The sequence below is a fragment of the Bos javanicus genome, chromosome 6 (genome assembly GCF_032452875.1).
Source record: "Bos javanicus breed banteng chromosome 6, ARS-OSU_banteng_1.0, whole genome shotgun sequence".
Lineage (NCBI taxonomy): Eukaryota > Metazoa > Chordata > Mammalia > Artiodactyla > Bovidae > Bos > Bos javanicus.
In genome coordinates this window covers 117,801,387-117,823,357 of record NC_083873.1, presented here as the reverse complement: position 1 = coordinate 117,823,357, position 21,971 = coordinate 117,801,387, and the positions used below count along the sequence as shown (strand labels likewise).

The window sequence follows — 21,971 nt, the reverse complement described above, 5'->3', positions numbered from 1 at the left end:
TCCAGCCAGGCATTTCATGTGATGTATTCTACATAGAAAGGAAACAATATACAGCCTTGTCGTACTCTTTTCCCAATTTGGAACAAGTCCATTGTTCCATGTCCGGTTCTAACTGTTGCTCTTGACCTGCATACAGATTTTTCAAGAGGTAGGTAAGGTGGTCTGGTATTCCCATCTCTTTAAGAATTTTCCAGTTTGTTGTGATCCACACAGCCAAAAGCTTTGGCATAGTCAATAAAACAGAAGTAAATGTTTTTCTGAAACTCTCTCACTTTTTGAATGATCCAATGGATGTTGGCAATTTGAACTCTGGTTCCTCTGCCTTTTCTAAATCCAACTTGAACATCTGGAAGTTCTCAGTTCATGTACTGTTGAAGCCTCACTTGGAGAATTTTGATCATTACTTTGCTAACATTTGAGATGAGTGCAATTATGTGGTAGTTTGAGCATTCTCTGGCATTGCCTTTCTTTGGGATTGGAATGAAAACGGACCTTTTCCAGTCCTGTGGCCACTGCTGAGTTTTCCAAATTTGCTGGCATATTGAGTGCAGCACTTTAACAGCATCATCTTTCAGGATTTGAAATAGCTCAACTGGAATTCCATCACCTCCACTAGCTTTGTTCATAGTGATGCTTCCTAAGGCCCACTTCCCCTCAGAATCCAGAATGTCTGGCTCTAGGTGAGTGATCATACCATCATGGTTATCTGGGTCATTAAAATCTTTTTTGTGCAGTTCTTATGTGTATTCTTGCCACCTCTTCTTCATATCTTCTGCTTCTGTTAGGTCCATACCATTTCTGTCCTTTATTGTGCCCATCTTTGCATAAAATGTTCCCTTGGCATCTCTAATTTTCCTGAAGAGATCTCTAGTCTTTCCCTTTCTATTGTCTTCCTCTATTTCTTTGCATTGATCACTTAGGAAGGCCTTCTTATGTCCCCTTACTATTCTTTGGAACTCTGCATTCGGATGGGTTTATCTTTCCTTCTCTCCTTTGCCTTTAGCGTTTCTTCTTTTCTCAGCTATTTGTAAGGTGTCCTCAGACAGCCATTTTTCTTTTTTGCACTTCTTTTTCTTGGGAACTTATTTGTCTTCACTGCCCTCTGCTGCAGCAAGGACCCCAATAAAGCCTTGCCTGAATTTCTTGTCTGGCCTCTGTTGATAGGAGAAGGCCAAGCACCCTGGTATCACTCCCACATTCCATTAGCCAAAGCCACAGGTCAGTTGCCTGAGGTCAATTGCAGGGATGGAGCTGATGAAGTTTAATCCTCTTACCAGACCATCAGCCACTGCTTTATGACCCCCGCTGGCAGTGGTGTTTTATCCCAACTTCGTACTTGTTATCTAACTTGCAGTCACAGTTTCTTCTGGGCAGACAAATCCTTTGAACCAGAATATTTGGTCACAGGACTTTTCAGTATCCTCTTGGCCCTTGTGTCTGTGGTCATCGCCTGAGTTTTCTGTCTCAGTCAGTCTTATATCCCCTCTGAAGTTAGGGCCCATCCTTTTAGCTTGTTCTCTGTTCATGCGGACACTGCCCATGGTGGCCCCACTCTGAGAGTCACACTCCGGCCCCAGAACCCACTGGTCTGTTTCTCTGGGGAGCCCTGGTTCATACAATAACAGTTGAACATCCCCTATAGGCTCAGAAAAGCTGTCAAAGGGCTGCGCCAACACCTGTTGAGGAGGGTGGGCTCCAGCTTCCCTTCACATTCTCGGCTCTTTCCTCCTGCGGCCTTGACCCTGCCCTCACACTTGCCTGTCCCAGGACAGCCAGGTCCGGGCAGCCACTGTACATGCCCTAGAGGAGGGAGTCGCGACTGACCGGCATGGCCCGGCTGCCTCCCTCTCACCAGCGGCAGCCGTCAGTGGCTCCAAGCTGATCCTTGCCAGCCTCTGGCCCTAGGATGAGGCTGTGGCTGGTTTAGACCAGCTCCATCCATGAATGTCCTTCTCCTCTGTACCTTTTCTTATCAAGACAACACCTAATCCAGTAGAAAAGGAGTACAGCAAGGCTGTATATTGTCACCCTGCTTATTTAACTTCTATGCAGAGCACATCATGAGAAATGCTGGGCCGGACGAAGCAAAAGCTGGAATCAAGATTGCCAGGAGAAATATCAATAACCTCAGATATGTAGATGACACCACCCTTATGGCAGAAAGTGAAGAGGAATTAAAGAGCCTTTTGATGAACGTGAAAGAGGAGAGAGAAAAAGTTGGCTTAAAGCTCAACATTCAGGAAACTAAGATCATGGCATCTGGTCCCATCACTTTATGGCAAATAGATGAGGAAAGAATGGCAGACTTTATGTTTTTGGGGGGCTCCAAAATTGCTGCAGATGGTGACTGCAGCCATGAAATTAAAAGTTGCTTGCTCCTTGGAAGAAAAGCTATGACCAACCTATACTATGCTAAGTCACTTCAGTCGTGTCTGACTCTGCGACCCCATAGACGGCAGCCCACCAGGCTCCCCCATCCCTGGGATTCTCCAGGCAAGAACACTGGAGTGGGCTGCCATTTCCTTCTCCAATGCATGAAAGTGAAAAGTGAAAAGTGAAGTCGCTCAGTCCTGTCCGACTCTTAGCGACCCCATGGATTGCAGCCTAATAGGCTCCTCCGTCCATGGGGTTTTCCAAGCAAGAGTACTGGAGTGGGGTGCCATTGCCTTCTCCGATGACCAACCTAGACAGCATATTAAAAAGCAGAGACATCATTTTGCCAACAAAGGTCCATCTAGTCAAGGCTACGGTTTTTCCAGTAGTCAGGTATGGATATGAGAGGTGGACTATAAAGAAAGCTGAGCACCAAAGAATGGATGCTTTTGAACTGTGGTGTTGGAGAAGACTCTTGAGAGACCCTTGGATGGCAAGGAGATCCAACCAGTCCATCCTAAAGGAAATCAGTCCTGAATATTCATTGGAAGGACTGATGTTGAAGCTGAAACTCCAATACTTTGGCCACCTGATGCAAAGAGCTGACTCATTTGAAAAGATCCTGATGCTGGGAAAGATCAAGGGTGGGAGGAGAAGCAGATGACAGATGATGAGATGGTTAGATGGCATCACTGACTCAATGGACTTGAGCTTGAGTGAACTCCAGGAGTTGGTGATGGACAGGGAGGCCTGGCGTGCTGCAGTCCATGGGGTCACAAAGAGTCAGACATGACTGAGCGACTGAACTGAACTGAACTGAATCCAGTAGAGCTCATCTTAACTGGGTTACATCTGCAAAGACTGTAGGGAGCTTCGCTGATGACTCAGACAGTAAAGAATTTTCTGCCAATGCAAGAGACCCAGGTTCAATCCCTAGGTTGGGAAGATCCCCTGGAGGAGGAAATGGCAACCCACTCCAGTATTCTTGCCTGGAGAATTCTATGGACACAGGAGCCTGGCAGGCCACAGTTCATGGGGTCACAAAGAGTCAGACACAACTGAGCAATTACCACTGTGAAGACTATTTCCAAATAGATTCCCTTTCACAGATTCCAGGCTAAAAAAACAAAAGGCAGAAGTTGATCCACCAGGACCTTCTTTACAGTTTTAAAAAAGATCAAGCCCCGTGGTGCCATGGGGATGCCTGCCCCTACTTCCCTGCCCCCAAAGCTCTCCTATGACCCCCCAACCCACCCCATGGAGGCGGAATGCCACTTGGTTGCAGTCATAGCCACAGGTCCTTTTCTGATTGAGTTAAGCGAAGCTATTAAAATTCTGCAAGCTTGAAGGATTCCATCTCTTCTGCCCTCTGCCCTGGATCCATGTAGGTAACGGCCTGAGTGAGTGTGGGCTGCTCCCAGCTCTGGCCAGGGAGGCAGGCAGTGTTAGCAAGGCCTCCTGCCAGCACCCGAAGTCACGCCTTCTCTGTAGGGCTGGCAGCAAAGGTGACGCTCCCTCTATCTGAGCTCTCTGCTGTTCCAGGACTGGGGTGGAGAACTGATAGTGTTTCGATCAGTTCAGTTCAGTCACTCAGTCGTGTCCTACTCTGTGACCCCATGGACCGCAGCACGCCAGGCCTCCCTGTCGTTTCTAGAGTTTACTCAAACTCATGTCCATAGAGTTGGTGATGCCATCCAACCATCTCATCCTCTGTTGTCCCTTCTCTTCCTGCCCTCAATCTTTCCCAGCATCAGGGTCTTTTCAAATGAGCCAGTTCTTCACATCAGGTGGTCAAAGTATTGGAGTTTCAGCTTCAGCATCAGTCCTTCCAATGAATATTCAGGATTGATTTCCTTTAGGATGAACTGGTTTGATCTCCTTGCAGTCCAAGGGACTCTCAAGAGTCTTCTCCAATACCACAGTTCAGAAGCATCAATTCTTCGGTGCTCAACTGTCTTTATAGTCCAACTCTCACATCCATACATGAGTACTGGAAAAACCATAGCTTTGACTTGACGGACCTTTGTTGGCAAAGTAATGTCTCTGCTTTTTAATATGCTGTCTAGGTTGGTTATAGCTCTTCTTCCAAGGAGCAAGCATCTTTTAGGTTCATGGCTGCAATCACCGTCTGCAGCATTTACCTCCCCTCAAAACCCAAACAGAAACATCCTAAGTGTCCATGAACAGGAGACTAAGTAAGTAAATCAGGGAAGCTCCACAAAATGGAATTGTGTGCAGCCCCTAAAAAGTGATGGAAAGCCAGAGATGACCCATGCCCTGGGTCTGGGTACAGAATCGCTGCCTTGGACATGAGTGCAGAGAGGAGGCAGTCTGGAGGGAGCGACATCGCCAGCAAGGGCAAAGCTCCTGGCACAGTATGGCTCTAGCGAGTGCAGCCGCATCTCCACTAGACCCACCAGCCCCTCCAGGGAGGTGGCGGCATGATTCTCGGCGTTGCTGGCTCTCCAACGATGTCACTTCTTACATGCTCAGTGTCAGGTGGAGAGCTGCCTCCTGTTCGGTGCTGACCCATGGGATCATTGCCTCAGACCCCGCTGTGGCCCCAGGGTTGTTCCCCAGGCCCTGCCTCCCGTCCACCTCAGCCCCCCAACCACCCGCCTGGTGCTGGGGGCAGGCACAGTCCCCCTTGGCTGCTTCCCCTGCCACTTCTGCCACCCTGGTGGGCGGGAGGCCACCCAGGTTTCTGAGTGGCCACCCCTGCAGGCTGGGACACGCCTGCAGGCTGGGGCGCCCATGCCCCGTGGGGCAATCCGTAGCCAGTGGGGAGGGGAGGTTGGAGGGGAGGCCACAACTGCATCTCCGTTCCTCTCCTCCCTCCTTCCTCAGCTGTGCCAGGGCCCGGGGCCAAGTGGTCGCACCTGCTGCCTGACTAGCTGCGTCTCTGGCTCCTGGTGAACGAGGGTGTGCTCTCTGCCCAGCATGCTGACCCAGGACTGCGACTCTCCTGTGAGGTGTTTGCCCCGGGCTCTCCTCAGCGATCAGCCACACAGGACAGGACCAGGTGCCCCAGATCTTGGGGCCCTAAACAGCTTCGTGTCTCATAGTCTGTGGGTCAGTCATTTGGGCTGGGCTGAGCTGGGCACTTCTGCCAGTCTTGCCCATGGTCACATTGCAGCCATGGTCAGCTGGCAGGTGACTGAGGCTGGAAGGCCAGCCCCTGGCCCAGCCGGGAGACTCAGCCACTCCATGGGCACCACCACTGCCCCTGCCGCTGCGGGTGGGCTCACAAAGGACCGCAGTCATCCTTAGTCTCCCTGGGGCCTCTGCAGACCCTGCAGGGCGGGGCCCGGGGTGTTCCGATCGTCTTCGGAGGAAGCAATCCTGCCTCCTGCTGCTGTGCCTGCCCTCTGCGCACCCCGCAGCTCATGCTACTGCCCTGCAGCCACCCCCCTGGAAGGGTGTAGGTCCTCACTCCATGCTGCAGGCTCCAGGCATCGAGACCCAAGTCTATGCTACTCTGAAGATTATGGCAGCAGAGAGGGAAGAGGTTTCAGCTCCTGACACCACTGCCCAGACCAGCACAGACTCAGAGGGGCTCCCTCACCCGGCCCACTCTTCCAGCTCCGCATCCGCTCCCTCCAGGCCCCCGAGGGTGACCTCTGTTCTCTCCATGTCCCCACCTCCCCTGCCCTGTGCACCACAGCTGAGCCACACACCTCCTGGTTCCATTTCCAAGAGGCTTGCTGGCCAGAGTCTGCCCTGGTGTCGGGCAGTGGGTGGGGGCAGGGGTGCATGTCCACCCCAGCCTGGGTCCGAGCCCCTGAAGCTCCCCTCTGCCCCCCACATTACCACCTGCCCCTCATCCCTCCAGTGACACATCTTGTGGAAGGACAAGGTCCTAATGGACGTGTCCGTTTTCTGCACCACAGAGTAAATGATATTTCGGAACGCGAACTCTGATTTCCTCACCCTTTCCAGCCTCTTGCCTGGTTCATTTTAATTTCAGGGCACTTGCTCCTTATGAAACTGCATCCTCTCCACAGTTTGGGACAGGGACCTAGAACTCTCTCCATGCGATAGCTATCCAGACACGCCTTGTCAACAGCTCCCCGGGCGGACTTGCTGATAAAATCCCACACTGTGATGAGGTAAAATTAGCAGGAACCTCACATTTCCTCAAACACTTTACAAGTTCACCTGGAGAAGTTACCTGCTGTGCCTGATGGACGCTTGAACACCAAAAAAATTGAAGATCATGGCATCAAGTCCCGTCACTTCTTGGAAAATAGATGGAAAAGGCAAACAGTGAGGGACTTCTTTTCTTGGCTCCAAAGTCACCGCAGGTGGTGGCTGCAGCCATGAAACTAAAAGACGCTCGCTCCTTGGAAGAAAAGCCATGACCAGCCCAGACAGCATATTAAAAAGCAGAGACATCACTTTGCTGACAGAGGTCCATCTAGTCAAAGCTCTGGTTTTTCCAGTGGTCATGTACGGATGTGAGAGGTGGACCGTAAAGGAGGCTGAGCACCAAAGAACTGGTGGTTTTGAACTGTGCTGTTGGAGAAGATTCTCGAGAGTCCCTTAGACAACAAGGAGATCCAACCAGTCCATCCTAAAGGAAATCAGTCCTGAGTATCCATTGGAAGGACTGATGCTGAAGCTGAAGCTCCAATACTTTGGCCACCTGATGTGAAAAACAGACTCATTTGAAAAGACCCTGATGATGGGAAAGACTGAAAGTGGGAGGAGAAGGGGACAACAGAGGATGAGGTGGTTGGATGGCATCGTTGACTCAATGGACATGAGTCTGAGCAAGCTCCAGGAGATGGTGGAGGACAGGGAGGCCTGGCATGCTGCAGTCCGTGGGGTCGCAGAGTCGGACACGACTGAGCGACTGAACAGCAACGTGTGCACTGCACAGCTGCCTCTCAAAGGTGAAGCTCACGGGTGCACCCCACAGGAGCCTCTCGGACACCCCTCTCTGCACACCTTAAAGGCACCCCTAAATGGAACATCTAATTGCATCGAGCCCACCCCTGGGGCTGCTCAAGAGCCTGGGACCCACCAGTGGGCATGCTGAGAAATGACCGGGGAGGAGCCCCCCTGCAGATGAGGTGGCCAGGCGTTTACACCATGTGCCCAGGGCTCCTCAGGGCACTAACACCTCAGTTCCCATACCTATGAGCACTTCAGGGGGCAGCAAAACCCACCAGCAAGTCACTGTGGGCCCCCTTCACGCCCACCCACGGCCACCACGGGTCTTGCACGGGTGCTCTGCCCCGAGCCCAGGGCCAGGCCCTCTGCCCCCACACAGGGGAGAATCACTCCTCCTTCCCTCAGCCCTGCAGAGGCAGAGAGAGGAAAAGCAGAAACAGGGAAGGTGGCCCCCGGCAGGGTGAGCACAGGGCCTGGGAAACGCACCCCCAGAAATCCGGCTCTTCTGGGCCGTTTGGCCAGATGGCCACCTCGTCACGGGCACGGCCCTCACATCCAGCGCGGGCTGGACTCCGGCTCATGGTGGGAGGGGGCCCTGGAAGCTTCCCGGGGCTGGATTTAGAGCGAGGTGACCCTCAGCCTGGGCCCCAGTCCAAGCTCTGCAGCTCTGGCCCACGGCACCTGTGCCCCCACCCCACCTCTAGCTGCCCCCGGCCGTGGCCACGCTCCCTAATCTGGGAGAGCGGGGCCCTCAGTGCAGCCCTGAAAGGCCTCTGCTGCGTGAAGAAGCGGAGGCGGGACAGAGCGGCTCCAGGCCAGCACCCTAAGCTCGGCCAGCTGGGCCTTTGTGGCTGATGCAGCTGCCGGGCACCCGCCCAGGGCCCACACGGAAGGCCCCCCGAATGGAGACTGGTGCTGAGCAAGCTTGTGCAACCGCGGAGGTGCTAGCGCCACACTCCCACACGCATGCGCACAGATGGACGCCCACACATGCATGTCACGTCCACACATTTCCACCAGCTCAGTCACACAGCCCTGCCTCCTAGTTATGAGCGTGATGACGACATAGACACGGTAGCATAAGAAAGACAAAGAGACGAGGCCCTTCTCCTCCCGGCCCTCCATGACTTGGTCTCTAGCTAAACCTCTCAGCTTCCGCCTCTGGCCAGGGTGCTCAGCACCCCTCTGGCTGCTGCAGAAGGCGAGCCCAGAACACCAGCCCCCCGACCTTGCTGAGTGATGCACACGTTGGTGGGCAGAGCTCCTACCCTTAACTGCGCTGTGGTCCCCGAGCACACATGCACACTCACATGCATGCATCCTCGTGCACACGCAGCATGTACACTCACAGGCATGTACACATATCTGCACATGGTTTCTTGTGTGAAGGGAAGTGAAAGGAACTCCTGCAACTGGAGAGTCAGGCAGACCTGGGGTGAGTCCTCCAGCTGTAACCCAAGCTTTTTCATCTCATCTCAGCTCACAAGGAGGTTAGGATCGGACCTTGAGGAGGGAGGGTGGCAAGGCGCTCAGCCGGAGGCCCCCGCTGCTGTCTGGGCCCACGGGTCCCTGTGTGAGGCCCAGATGCTCGCTCAGGTGTGATCTTGTCCGTAACACTGGGTACTGCTGGCAGAGCCACCCTGGGCTCTGTGTGAGCAGAGGGCCTGGCAGCCTGAGTAAGGGTCCCAACAAGTAGGGGCTGGGCCGAGAAGAGAGGAGTGTGGTGGGCACTTGTGGAGACCACTCCTAACTAGAGATGCAGGCTCTTGACAGAGAATAGCCCCCTACTGGGGCCCCGCCTCCACCCCTCCTCCCCTCTCCCCACTTCCCTCCCCAAGGTGGGCAGTGCAGTCAGGGGTCCACCCCCACCCCCTGAGCAGAGCTCTGCCCCGCCGCCCAGCACACCTGAGCCCGGGTCTGGGGGCCCAGGAGACCTGGGGCTGCTGCTGGACCATCCCCGATCCTTGGGTGGCCCCTCATGGCATTTGTGCCATCACCTCTCCCTGGGGGTGGCTGGGAGGGCCTGCCCCCATGCCAGGACCTCTGCCACAGGCAGAAGGCCCTGAGCTATTACCCCGCAGCCCCCAGCCCAGGTGGTCTGATGTTCCCAGGAAGCAGGCGGTCCGGGCCCCACGGGGAGGGAGGGCAGGCGTGGGCGGGTCAGCTGGCGTGGTAATCTCCACTAAGACAGGCTTTGCTGATGGCAGCGTTTGCTGGAGGGCCCTGTGCGCAGGGGCGGGTGCTGCTCTCGGACGGGCAGCCGGACACCATGAGCCTCAGTGAGGGGCAGGTGCACAGGTTCCTGGACCAGAACCCCGGCTTCGCGGACCAGTACTTTGGGAGGAAGCTGAGCCCGGAGGATGTGGCCAGTGCCTGCGAGGACGGGTGCCCCGAGGGCTGCACCAGCTTCCGAGAGCTGTGCCAGGTGGAGGAGAGCGTGGCCCTGTTTGAGCTGGTGCAGGACATGCAGGAGAACGTGAACATGGAGCGCGTGGTCTTCAAGATCCTGCGGCGCCTCTGCTCCATCCTGCACGCCGACCGCTGCAGCCTTTTCATGTACCGCCAGCGCAACGGTGTGGCCGAGCTCGCCACCCGCCTCTTCAGCGTGCAGCCCGACAGCGTCCTGGAGGACTGCCTTGTGCCTCCTGACTCCGAGATCGTCTTCCCGCTGGACATCGGGGTCGTGGGCCACGTGGCTCAGACCAAGAAGATGGTGAATGTCCAGGACGTGATGGAGGTGGGGTCCGCAGGCCCCAGGGGTGCTCAGGTTTTAGGGGGTAGCGAGCGGAGCGGGGGCAGCGAGCGGAGCAGAGCCAGCTCAGAGCTTGCCGGGGGAGGCCTGAGGTGGCAGGGAGGACTCCTGCTGCCCCTTGAGGCACGACCCCCGGGGCAGGGTTAGGGCAGGAAGATCTCTGGGCAGAGACCAGTGCAGAGGCCCAGAAAGGCGGGGCCGCTGGACCCCAGAGCCCTGAGCTCACAGCCTCGTCAGAGACCGCACCGCCTGCCGGGCTGGGCAAGCTTGGAGGTTCAGAAGTTGGTCCAGGTTCCCTGCTGGCCTAGTGGTTAGAACGCTGCGCTTTCTCTGCCGTGGCCTGAGATTCAGTCCCTGGTAGGGGAGGAGATCCAAAAGTGTCCCCGCCAGAAAAAAAATAAATATATAAAAAATAAAGAAGCTGGCCCAGGGCGCCCAGGGGCCGAGGGGCGGGGCTGGGGTCAACACCTGCGGGGCATGTGGGTAGGGGCCCACGATGGGCACAGGCAGGGCTGGCGGCCTCTTCCGTCCTCCCCAACCCCTCGGGAGAGTCACAGGTCTCGCCTGAGAGCGGCTCCGCCCCCTCCCTGCTGCAACGGGTCCAGAGGGAGGCACCCACAGGGACAGGCCGCTGCCACAGCAGCCGCAACCCCTTGTCCCTCGAGACAAAAACAGACTTTTGGACAGACCCCCAGGCCCCTGACTCCCGACTGCAATCCTCTTAAACTTATCTCCTCAAACAAGCCTCGGTCCAGCGACCTGAATATGCTAATCTCTGGGATTAGCTTCATCTTCACTTCCTTTTTAGGAAATGGGTCACCCAAGAATCGGAGGGTCCAGAGCGTAAATTACCAGGAAAACATCCTGCAGAAGTTGGGGGGCTGCACCGAGAGCCCCCGGCCCTCCCTCCCCCTCCCCCACTTCATCCCACCCCTCCCCTCTGTGAGCCTCCACCCCCCACCCCCCGACCCAAACCTGTGCTGTTGGTTCTGAGGTTCTGGTCCAAGGGGCTGGAGGGGGTGCCGCCAGGTGGCTGCTGAGAACCGAGGGCTCGTGGGGAGACAGCGGGCGGAGGTCGAACGCAGAGGAGAGTGGTGGTGCCCGGCAAGGCCAGGGTCTCTGAACCCGCGTCACTGAGGCATGTAGACTGTCATGGGGAGCAGTTGCTGTGTGCAGGTGGACCAGGAGGCAGGCAGGCCCAGGCCTGGGCAGTAGGCACAGGGTTGGGGGCACTTTAAAGAAATCACAGGGCTTGCCTGGGTCTGAGGGACAGGGAGACAAGGCCCAGGTTCCCTCTCTGGGGTGGTGTGTGGATGCCAATCCTTGGAAAGGGTATAGGCGGGCAGGTGTTTCTGGGCATGAGGTCCAGGTTGCAAGGGGCAACTGGACCAGGACAAAGCTCAGATGAGCTATTTCCTTCAACTGGCCCCTGACCAGGGAGAAGCCCTAAAGAGCAACTCCGAGACCAGGGGAACCTGCCCTGGGGGCCAGACATGGACAGAGGTCTCATCGGGGGGGCATGAAACCCCGTGGAGCAGATGCCTGCTGGAGCAGGGGCCCAGGAGGTCCGCGGGGCTGGCAGACAGGTCCTGAGCATGGAAGCGGGCTCAGGGCGGCTGAGGGCAGGAGGAGACTGCAGCCTGGACCAGGAGGAGCTTGGGGACACATGGACTAGACAGACTCAGGAGGCATCTGGAAGGCCAGTTAGCCGGACGGCAGCAGATGCGGAGCTGCTGGGCCTGCTCGTAGCCAAGCTCTGCAGCCTGAGGTTCGAGAGCTGGGGGTCGCTGGCTCTGAGATGGGGTGATAAGGACTGAGCCAAGCTGGAACCTCCAGCACAGGCCATGGGCTGTGTCTGCGTATGCTTCCCAGGCTCCTGATACCCAGGGCGTGGCCCCCTGGGTCTTAGCACTGGCCTGGGCAGCTTAGCCGTGACCCCCAGGGACAAGGGGGACCAGGACTCCGGGTCCACAGAGCGATGGCCTCTCCCTTCTCTCCTCTCATCTCGTAGTGCCCCCACTTCAGCTCCTTCGCGGATGAGCTGACCGACTATGTGACGAGGAACATCCTGGCCACACCCATCATGAACGGCAAAGATGTCGTGGCTGTGATCATGGCTGTGAACAAGCTGGATGGCCCATGTTTCACAAGTGAAGATGAAGACGTGAGTGTCTGGGGACCCTCCAGGTGCGCACGCCTGTGCCTGGGGGCGGTATCTGCGTGGCCGCTCTCCTCGCATGGCCCCGGGGGCTCACCTGCTGCAAGTCAGCCCACAGGCGAGGTCGCTGCAGGGCGTGTGGTCCCCGCTCTCAGCCGCTGGGCGTCTCCTCTGCAAACACATACCTGGGCGAGCGTCTGAAAGCCGGGGTTTTTCACTGCTGCTGCCACAACCTCTGTTTCAGGTTTTCCTGAAATACCTGAACTTCGGGACATTAAACCTGAAGATCTACCACTTGAGCTACCTGCACAACTGCGAGACTCGCCGTGGCCAGGTACCGCACGCGCCCAGGCATCTCTCAGGACAGAGGCACGAGGTGCCATGGGCACCTGGGTACCTTGAGGGAGAGGGCCCAGGGATTTGTGCTTGTGGGTCAGAGCTGTGAGTATGCGGAGCTGAGGGCACGGAAGCCAGGACCCTGTGGGAGGCCGGTGGCCTTGCCCTCGGGCCCAGGGCTGTGACCACCTGCAAACCTGGCGTCACCACTGCGCCTTAGAAGCCACCTCCAGCCTTCTCCAGAAGGAGCAGGGGTGGATCATGAAGGTACAGCAGGGTCAGAGAGTCCCAGCACTCTTTAGCCAAGCCTGTAGGTGGACTCTGCCCCAGCCACACAGGAAAGAAATTGCCTCCAGGACTGGAGTCTGCTTTGTCCCTGAGCGAGGAGGCCTCGGGGCCTCAGCGGGGTCCGGCCCACCTTCCTCTGTGCAGAGGGGGAGGTGGGGGGACGCTCGGGGGAGGGAGGGGGTGAGAGGGGGCCCGGCAGGGCTGGCAGCCAGCAGGGCTGGACTGCAGTGTGGGGCTGAGAGCAAGGCCGGGCGTGGGGCCGGCAGAGCCCACGGAGAGCTGCAAAGTGCTCTTAGAAGGGCCACTGGGTGGACGGGGGCTCCACACTGTGGGGACGGGGCTGCACCAGAGGCTGATGCCTACTTCCTTCTTTCTGTTATCATTTGTCCATTAGTCTGGACACAGGGGTATTCTTTATGCTTTAGTGTAACCCAGCATGACTAGACTGATTATGTTGTTCAACTCCTCTTCCCAGTGGCTCCTGTGCCCTCTGCATGCCCACCGACCCATCACTCTGCGTGGCTTTTGTTCAGCTGGTAGGCGGCTGGGTGGGCTTTTCGTTTCGGGCTTCTGTGCATCTTAGTGCTTCCCACGTAACTTCCTTACTCTCGCGCATCCTTACTCTCTACAAAATGCTCCTGTCTCCTTTGATTTTTCTGCCCAGTCCTGGAATTACCCATTCCTCAAGGGGACTGGCTCCTTTTGTTGGAGACAGTCTTAGAAACAACGTCCAGAGCACCAGGTGTGACCTTGGCGTGGCTTCCAGGCCCTCCGTCGGCGGAGCACAGAGGCCTGGGCGCGTGCGCACAGCTGAGCCCGTTTCTGCCGTCGCCACCTGCGTCTTCACTCCTGCTGATGTCTCCCGCCGCCCCTCGCGAGTCATTCAGGCCCCTCCCCCGGCTCCCGGCTCTGCTCTTGGTTTGGGCTGTCCCTTCTCGGTGCGCGTGTGCGGCAGGGTCACAGCTGTAACCTGGGACCCACAGGAGGCAAGTCCATCACCAGAGCCCAGAGCGTGTGCACTCTGTCTTTGCTCTTGCAGACGCCATCATTTCCAAAATGCTGAGGGCGGCGCCTCTCCCTGCCCCTTCCGTGAGGAGGTCTCTTGCATTCCCTTGTGACAGTCTGCATTCTTTCCTGGAATCCTCCAATCTACTAAATGATTTTTTATTTGCAAACATTACAGTTCATTCTTTGTGCTGTAGCTTTTTATAGATCTCGACAAGTGCATCATGGCATGTATCTACCCATACAGTGTCATAAAGAATCATTTCACCACCCTAAAAACCCCCACCTCCACCAAAGCCCTGACAACTAATATTTTCACTGTCTCCTTAGTTCTGCCTTTTGCTGACTGTCATATACTTGCAGTCGTACAGTATGGAGGGTGTCAGGACTGGCTGCTTTCACTTGGTAATATGCATTTAGGGTTCCTGCATGTCTTTTCATGGCTTGGTAGCCCAGTTCTTTTCATTGTTGAATAATATACCAAAGACTGGATGCATCACAATTTATTTATCGATTCACCCATAGAAGGACATCTTGATTGCTTCCAGTTTGGGGCAATCATGAATAAAACTGCTATAAACATTTGTAGACAGGTTTTTGCGTGGGCATGAATTTTCAATTCGATTGAGTAAATACCAAAGAGTGTGATTGCTGGATAATAGGGTATATAATTGTGTATGAGTTTGTGAGAAACTGTCCCAAAGTGGCTGTCCCGCTTTGCATCCCCACCAACAATGAACGAAAGTCCCTGAGGCTCTGTCTGCATCTCTGCCAGTGTTTCAGACTTTGCTCGTTCTTACCGCTGCTTTGATTCACAGCTCTCATGACAAGTGACTTTGGACATCTTTTCATGTACTTATTTGTCAACTGTATTTCCTACTCTTTGGTGAGGTGTCTGTTCAGATCTTTTGCCTGTTTGAAATCAGATTGTTTTTTTCTTATTGTTTAGTTTCAAGAGTTTTTTGTAACATTGGGTTTTAAGTCCTTTATCAGATATGTATTTTGCAAATATTTTCTCCAGTGGTATAGCTTGTCTTTTCATTCTCTTACCAGTACATTTGGAAAAAAAGTTTTATATTCTCTTTTTTTAAATTGAAGTATAGTTGATTTACAATGTTATGTTAATTTCTGCTATATAACCAAGTTATTCAGTTATATATATGTATACATTCTTTTTCAAATACTCTTCCCCATTATAGTTTACCATAGGGTATTGACTCAGAGAAGGCAATGGCACCCCACTCCAGTACTCTTGCCTGGAAAATCCCATGGACTGAGGAGCCTGGTAGGCTGCAGTCCATGGGGTCGCTCAGAGTAGGACACTACTGAGTGACTTCACTTTCACTCTTCACTTTCCTGCATTGGAGAAGGAAATGGCAGCCCACTCCAATGGTCTTGCCTAGAGAATCCCAGGGACGGAAGAGCCTGGTGGGCTGCCGTCTATGGGGTCTCACAGAGTCGGACACGACTGAAGCGCCTTAGCAGCAGCAGCAGCAGGGTATTGACCATAGTTCCCTGTGCTACACAGGAGGACCTTGCTGTTTATCCACCCTATACACAGTGACTTACATCTGCTAACCCCACCCTCCCACTCCACCCCTCTGCAACCCCCTTCCCCTTGGTAACCACTGTCCATGAGTCTGAAAACATGTTTTTAATTTTAATAAATTTATTTAATATAAATTGATATATTAAGTATAATATATATGGTAAAATATTAATAATCATAATATTAATTTAAATATAATGTTAATTACAATATAATTAATTGTATTAATAAACATAATATATTAAATAACTTTACTAGGATGGATTGTAGTTGAGCGTTACACCTTAAAACTCCTCAGCAAACTCAGAGTCATCTGGCTTCTGTCCTATGCCACCTTCTAGCAGCTTTATACTCTGCACTTCACACTCAGGTCTATGAGTTAATCTCAAGAAGGCTGCAAGGTTTGTGTCTACATACCATTTTTTGCATATGCTATCCAGTTGTTCCAGCAACAGTCAGTGAAAAGGCCAGCCTTTTCCCACTGAATTTCTTTGTTTCTTTGTCAGGCTGCAGTTGACTGGTTCGTGTGCATCTATTTCTGGGCTTTCTTTTCAGTTCCATTGATCTGTGTTCCTACTTTTCACCAATACCATGCTGTACTGATCACTATAGCTTCATAGTCTTGAAGATGGGAATATCAACTTTTTTTTCTTGCAGTATTGTACTGGCTATTTTGTGGTTTTTGCCTTTCCATATAAATTTTAAAATCAGTTTGTCCATATGCACAAAATAGCTCGCTGACATTTTAACTGGTTCTGGATTAGATCTGCACATTAGGTTGAGAAGTGGCGTCTTAACAATAAGGAGTTTCCAGTTCATGAATGAAGAATATCTGTTTACTTAGATTGTCCTTGATTTCTTCAGAGTTTTCTCAAAGTTGCATATGGATTCAGTACATATTGAGTTACTTTGTGCCTGAGTATTTAATTTTATGCTGATGTAAGTGGTATTGTGTTTTTAATTTCAAGTGCCAGCAGTTCACTGCTCATATAAAGGGAAGCAACCGACTTTCATTACATGTCAACTTTATTATCTTATAACCTTAAGACAATAATTAGTTCCAGGAAGTTTTAAAAATTGATCCCTTGGTATTTTCCCATGAATGATCATGTCATCTGCAAGTAAAGACAGTTTTATTCCTTCCTTCCCCATCTCTCTCCGTTGTTCTTTCTCTCTGTCCTAGCGTACCTGCTAGGGCTTTCAGTACGATGCTGCCGTGAGTGGTGACATGGCCATCCTTGCCTTGCTCCTGATGTTAGGGAAAGAAGCAGTTTCTCACCATCAGATATGACATTCGCTGAAGGGTTTTTGTACAATTTTTTCTAGTTGACAAATTTCCCCTCTATTTACACTTTGCTTAGAGATTTTATTCTGAATGAGGGTTGGATTTTGTCAGTACTTTTCTCCACCAATTGATATGGTCACGTTAATGTTTTCCTCTCTCGCCCAGTAATATGGTGGTCTACATTAACTGATTGTCCAATGCTGGACCAGCTGCGCACACCTGGGAGGCATGCCGTCACTCAGTTCTGGGGCATGGTTATTTTCATGTGCTATTGAGTTGGTTTCGCTAATATTTTATTAAGAATTTTTGTACCTATGTTCTTGAGAAATTTTGGCCTATAGTTTTCTTTCTTGTAATGTCTTTATTTGGTTTGTATATTAGGGTAATGCTGGCCTCAAAGAATAGTTTTAGAGGTTTTCCTTCTGCTTCTATATTCAGGAAAAGATTGCTGTGAATTGGCATAATTTCATCCCTAAATGTTTTGTACAATTCACCAGTGAAACTGTCAGAGACTGGTGCTTTCTTTTGGAAGATTATTAATTATTGATCCAGTATCTTTAATACTTACAGGTCCATTCAGATCATTCTGTTCTCCTTGTGTTGGTGTTGGTGCTTTGTGTCTTTCGAAGCACTGAAACATTCATTTGATCTAAACTACTTAATCGAGATTATCAAACTTGGGGGCATACAGTGGTTTTTAATATTTGTTACTGATTAGTCATTTCTTTCTGCTTGCTTTAGGCTTAAAACAATCTTTTTTTCTAGTTTCCTAGGATTAAGTTACTGATTTTAGACTGTTTTTCTTCTCTAATACATGCGATCAATGCTATAGATTTCACTCCAAGCCCTGCTTTCATGGTATCCCACGAGCTTTGTTAAGTTGTATCTTCACTTAGTTTAAAATCTTTCAAAATTTCTCTTGAGACTTCTTTTTCTATCCATATATTAATTAGAAGTGTATTGTTTAATCTGTTTTGGAATTTTCCAACTATCTTTCTCTTAATGATTTCTAGTTTATCGCCTGTGGTATGACAATGTATTCTTATGATTTTTAATTCTCTTAAATGTGTTAAGACGTGTTTTGTGGCCCAGAACGTGGTTTATGTTGGTGACTGTTCCGTGTGACCTTGAGAGAAATGTGTGTTCTGCTCCTGTCGGATGAAGTTGTCTGCAGACATTCATTGTAGCCATTGCTATTTAGTTCAACTATTTTCTTACTGAGTTTCTGCCTGCAGGATCTATCAATTAACTGAAAAAAGAACACTGAAGTCTCCAACTATAATAGTGGACTTATCTATGTGTCTTGCAGTTCCATTAGTTTTTACTTTATGCAATCTGATGCCCTGCTGTTAGGTGTATACACATTAAGGATTAATGACTCCTTGAAGAAATGACCGCTTTATCATTATGTAATGCCCCTCTTTCAGTTCAGTTCAGTTCAGTCGCTCAGTCGTGTCCGACTCTTCGCGACCCCATGAATCACAGCACGCCAGGCCTCCCTGTCCATCACCAACTCCCGGAGTTCACTCAAACTCATGTCCATCCAGTCAGTGATGCCATCCAGCCATCTCATCCTCTGCCATCTCCTTCCCCTCCTGCCCCCAATCCCTCCCAGCATCAGAGTCTTTTCCAATGAGTCAACTCTTCGCATGAGGTGGCCAAAGTACTGGAGTTTCAGCTTTAGCATCATTCCTTCCAAAGAAATCCCAGGGCTGATCTCCTTCAGAATGGACTGGTTGGATCTCCTTGCAGTCCAAGGGACACTCAAGAGTCTCCTCCAAACCACAGTTCAAAAGCATCAATTCTTTGGCACTCAGTTTTCTTCACAGTCCAACTCTCACATCCATACATGACCACCGGAAAAACCATAGCCTTGACTAGACGGACCTTTGTTGGCAAAGTAATGTCTCTGCTTTTGAATATGCTGTCTAGGTTGGTCATAACTTTCCTTCCAAGGAGTAAGCATCTTTTAATTTCATGGCTGCAGTCACCATCTCCAGTGATTTTGGAGTCCCCCAAAAATAAAGTCTGACACTGTTTCCCCATCTATTTCCCATGAAGTGATGGGACCAGATGCCATGATCTTCGTTTTTTGAATGTTGAGCTTTAAGCCAACTTTTTCACTCTCCTCTTTCACTTTCATCAAGAGGCTTTTTAGTTCCTCTTCCCTTTCTGCCATAAGGGTGGTGTCATCTGCATATCTGAGGTTACTGATATTTCTTCAGGCAATCTTGATTCCAGCTTGTGCTGTCCCTCTTTACTCCTGATAATTTTTCTTCTGCAGAAGAAAAATCTTTTCTTCTGCTTTGTAGAAACTTAACATAGCTCCCTCAGTTTTCTTTTGATTGGTGTTAGCATGGTATATATTTTTCCATTCTTTTACTTTTTTCGCAATTATTTTCCTTGTGATAAAATACACATAAAAAAATTACTACCTCAATCATAGTTTGCTTGTTTGTTTGTTTTGTTCTGTTTTTTGAGTGACAGTGGATTACATTATTATTTCTCTACAATCACATTACTGGTTTTGGTAACAGACGGGATGCCCATAGTAATGTTATGCTCTTCTTGAATGTTTGGACTTTACGTGTAAAGACAGCATGGGGCCAATTTGTTACACGGTTTTTTTGACAAAGCAAGAGAATTTGTTGGGAAAGGGCACCCGCAGAGAGCAGCAGGGTAAGGGAAAGCAGGAGGACTGCTCCACCACGTGGCTCTCAGTCTCGGGTTCTGTGGGGAGGGGTAGTTTCCAGGTTGTCTTTGGCCAATCACTGTGACTTAGAGTTCTCCCTGGTGGTGCGCGCATTGCTCAGCCAGGACGGATGCCAGCAGGAAGGGTTCTGAGAGGGGCTCAGACACATGGTGTCTCTTTCCGACCTTTCCCCATCTCTTCCAGTTGTGGCCTGTTAGTTCTGTGTTCATTACCAGGACCTCCTGTCATAAAATAACTCATGTGCATGGTGACTGTGGTGCTTGGCCGGGGTGGGCGGTTTCAGTCAGTGTGCTTCCCTCAACAGTTCCCCCCGAGAGACTTCATACTCAAGATACTTTTTGGGAACTGGGGCGGAGGTCTCTTCCTTCTGTAACGACTTCCTGCTGTGTGTGCGCATAGTCCTGCCTAGCAGAGCAGAAGTCTCTCTCTACCCGATCTAACTTGATGAGGTATTCTGTATGTGTATACAGGTTTCTGTATCTGAATTCTGTATCAGAATTGTGTATGCTGTATCCTTGTAGTAACAGCAATTTAATCTGAAACTACTCGACCCTGTCAGAGATGAAACAGGGGCCAAACAGGAGGCCTAACAGAATAGTCATCGCCAGTCCCCAGAAAAGGAAGACAAAATTTGGGGTGAGGGCTGCAGGGTGTGTGTGCGACTATCTTAATCATTTTTAATTGACAGTTCAGCGGCATTAAGTACATTCCTATCAGGCAACCACCACCACCATCCATCTTCAGAACTCTGTACAGATTCCCAAATTGGAACTCTATCCTCTTTAAACACCAACTCCCCAGATCCCCCATCCCAGCCCCTGGAAACCACATTCTGTTCTCTGTTTCTATGATTTTAGCTCATATAAGTGGGATCCTATAGTATTTGTCTTTTTGTGATTAGCTTATTGCACCGAGCATAATGTCCTCAAGGTTCATCCATGGTGGAGCATGTTCAGACTTTTATTCCTTTTTAGGGCTGAATAGTATACCATTGTCGGAGAAGGCAATGGCACCCCGCTCCAGTACTCTTGCCTGGAAAATCCCATGGATGGAGGAGCCTGGTAGGCTGCAGTCCGTGGGGTTGCTAAGAGTCGGACACGACTGAGCGACTTCCCTTTCACTTTTCACTTTCACGCATTGGAGAAGGCAATGGCAACCCACTCCAGTGTTCTTGCCTGGAGAATCCCAGGGACAGGGGAGCCTGGTGAGCCCACCAGGGGTCCATGGGGTCGCACAGAGTCAGACACGACTGAAGCGACTTAGCAGCAGCAGTATACCATTGTGTGTATATACCACAATTTTGCTTCTCTATTCATCTGTTGATGGACACTTCTGTTGCTCCAGCACTTTAGCTATTATGAATAATGCTGCTGTGAACATGGGTGCACAGGTACCTCTTTGAAATCCAGCTTCCGATGCTTTTAAGTATATGACCAGAAGTGGAAACGTTGGCTCCTATGGTCATTCCGTATAAATGTTTTTAAAAACCTCCATATTGTTTTCCAAAGTGTCTGTGCCATTTTCCGTTCCCACCAACAGTGCAAAGGGTCCCAGTCTCCCCACGTCCTTGCCAACACTCGTTTTCTGTTTTGGTTTGAACAGTCGTCATCCTCACAGGTGTTAGTCGTGACTGTGGTTCTGATCCGCATTCCCCAAATGCAGAAAAGCACAACGGCTGTGTGGGGAGGCCTCACAAAAGCCGTGAAAAGAGAAGCGACAGCAAAGGGGAAAAGGAAGGCAGAAGCATCTGAATGCAGAGTTCCAAAGAATAGCAAGAAGAGGTAAGAAAGCCTTCCTCAGCGACCAGTGCAAAGAAATAGAGGAAAACCACAGAATGGGAAAGACTGCAGATCTCTTCAAGAAAATTAGAGATACCAAGGGAACATTTCATGCAAAGATGGGCTCGATAAAGGACAGAAATGGTATGGACCTAACAGAAGCAGGAGATATTAAGAAGAGGTGGCAGGAATAGACAGAAGAACTGAACAAAAAAGATCTTCACAGCCAAGATAATCACGATGGTGTGATCACTGACCTAGAGCCAGACATCCTGGAATGTGAAGTCAAGTGGGCCTTAGACAGCATCACTACGAGCAAAGCTAGTGGAGGTGATGGAATTCCAGTTGAGCTATTTCAAATCCTGAAAGATGATGCTGTGAAAGTGCTGCACTCAATATGCCAGCAAATTTGGAAAACTCAGCAGTGGCCACAGGACTGGAAAAGGTCAGTTTTCATTCCAATCCCAAAGAAAGGCAATGCCAAAGAATGCTCAAACTACCACACAATTGCACTCATCTCACATGCTAGTAAAGTAATGCTCAAAATTCTCCAAGCCAGGCTTCAGCAATACGTGAACCATGAACTTCCAGATGTTCAAGCTGGTTTTAGAAAAGGCAGAGGAACCAGAGATCAAATTGCCAACATCTGCTGGAACATGGAAAAAACAAGAGAGTTCCAGAAAAACATCTATTTCTGCTTTATTGACTATGCCAAAGCCTTTGACTGTGTGGATCACAATAAACTGTGGAAAATTCTGAAAGAGATGGGAATACCAGACCACCTGACCTGCCTCTTGAGAAACCTGTATGCATGTCAGGAAACAACAGTTACAACTGG

At 51.0% G+C, this 21,971-nt stretch overlaps 1 protein-coding gene across 1 annotated transcript in view; it reads left to right on the top strand.

Moving 5' to 3' along the window:
* The first annotated feature begins 9,495 nt into the window (after positions 1 to 9,495).
* PDE6B (phosphodiesterase 6B) overlaps positions 9,496 to 21,971 on the top strand; it is a 32,241-nt gene continuing 19,765 nt past the window's right edge. Inside the window, exons 1-3 of the mRNA XM_061421145.1 lie at positions 9,496 to 10,006; positions 12,033 to 12,185; positions 12,424 to 12,513. Of these exons, the coding sequence (XP_061277129.1) occupies positions 9,539 to 10,006; positions 12,033 to 12,185; positions 12,424 to 12,513 (711 nt within the window). The 5' untranslated portion in view covers positions 9,496 to 9,538. The remainder of the gene's footprint in view (positions 10,007 to 12,032; positions 12,186 to 12,423; positions 12,514 to 21,971) is intronic.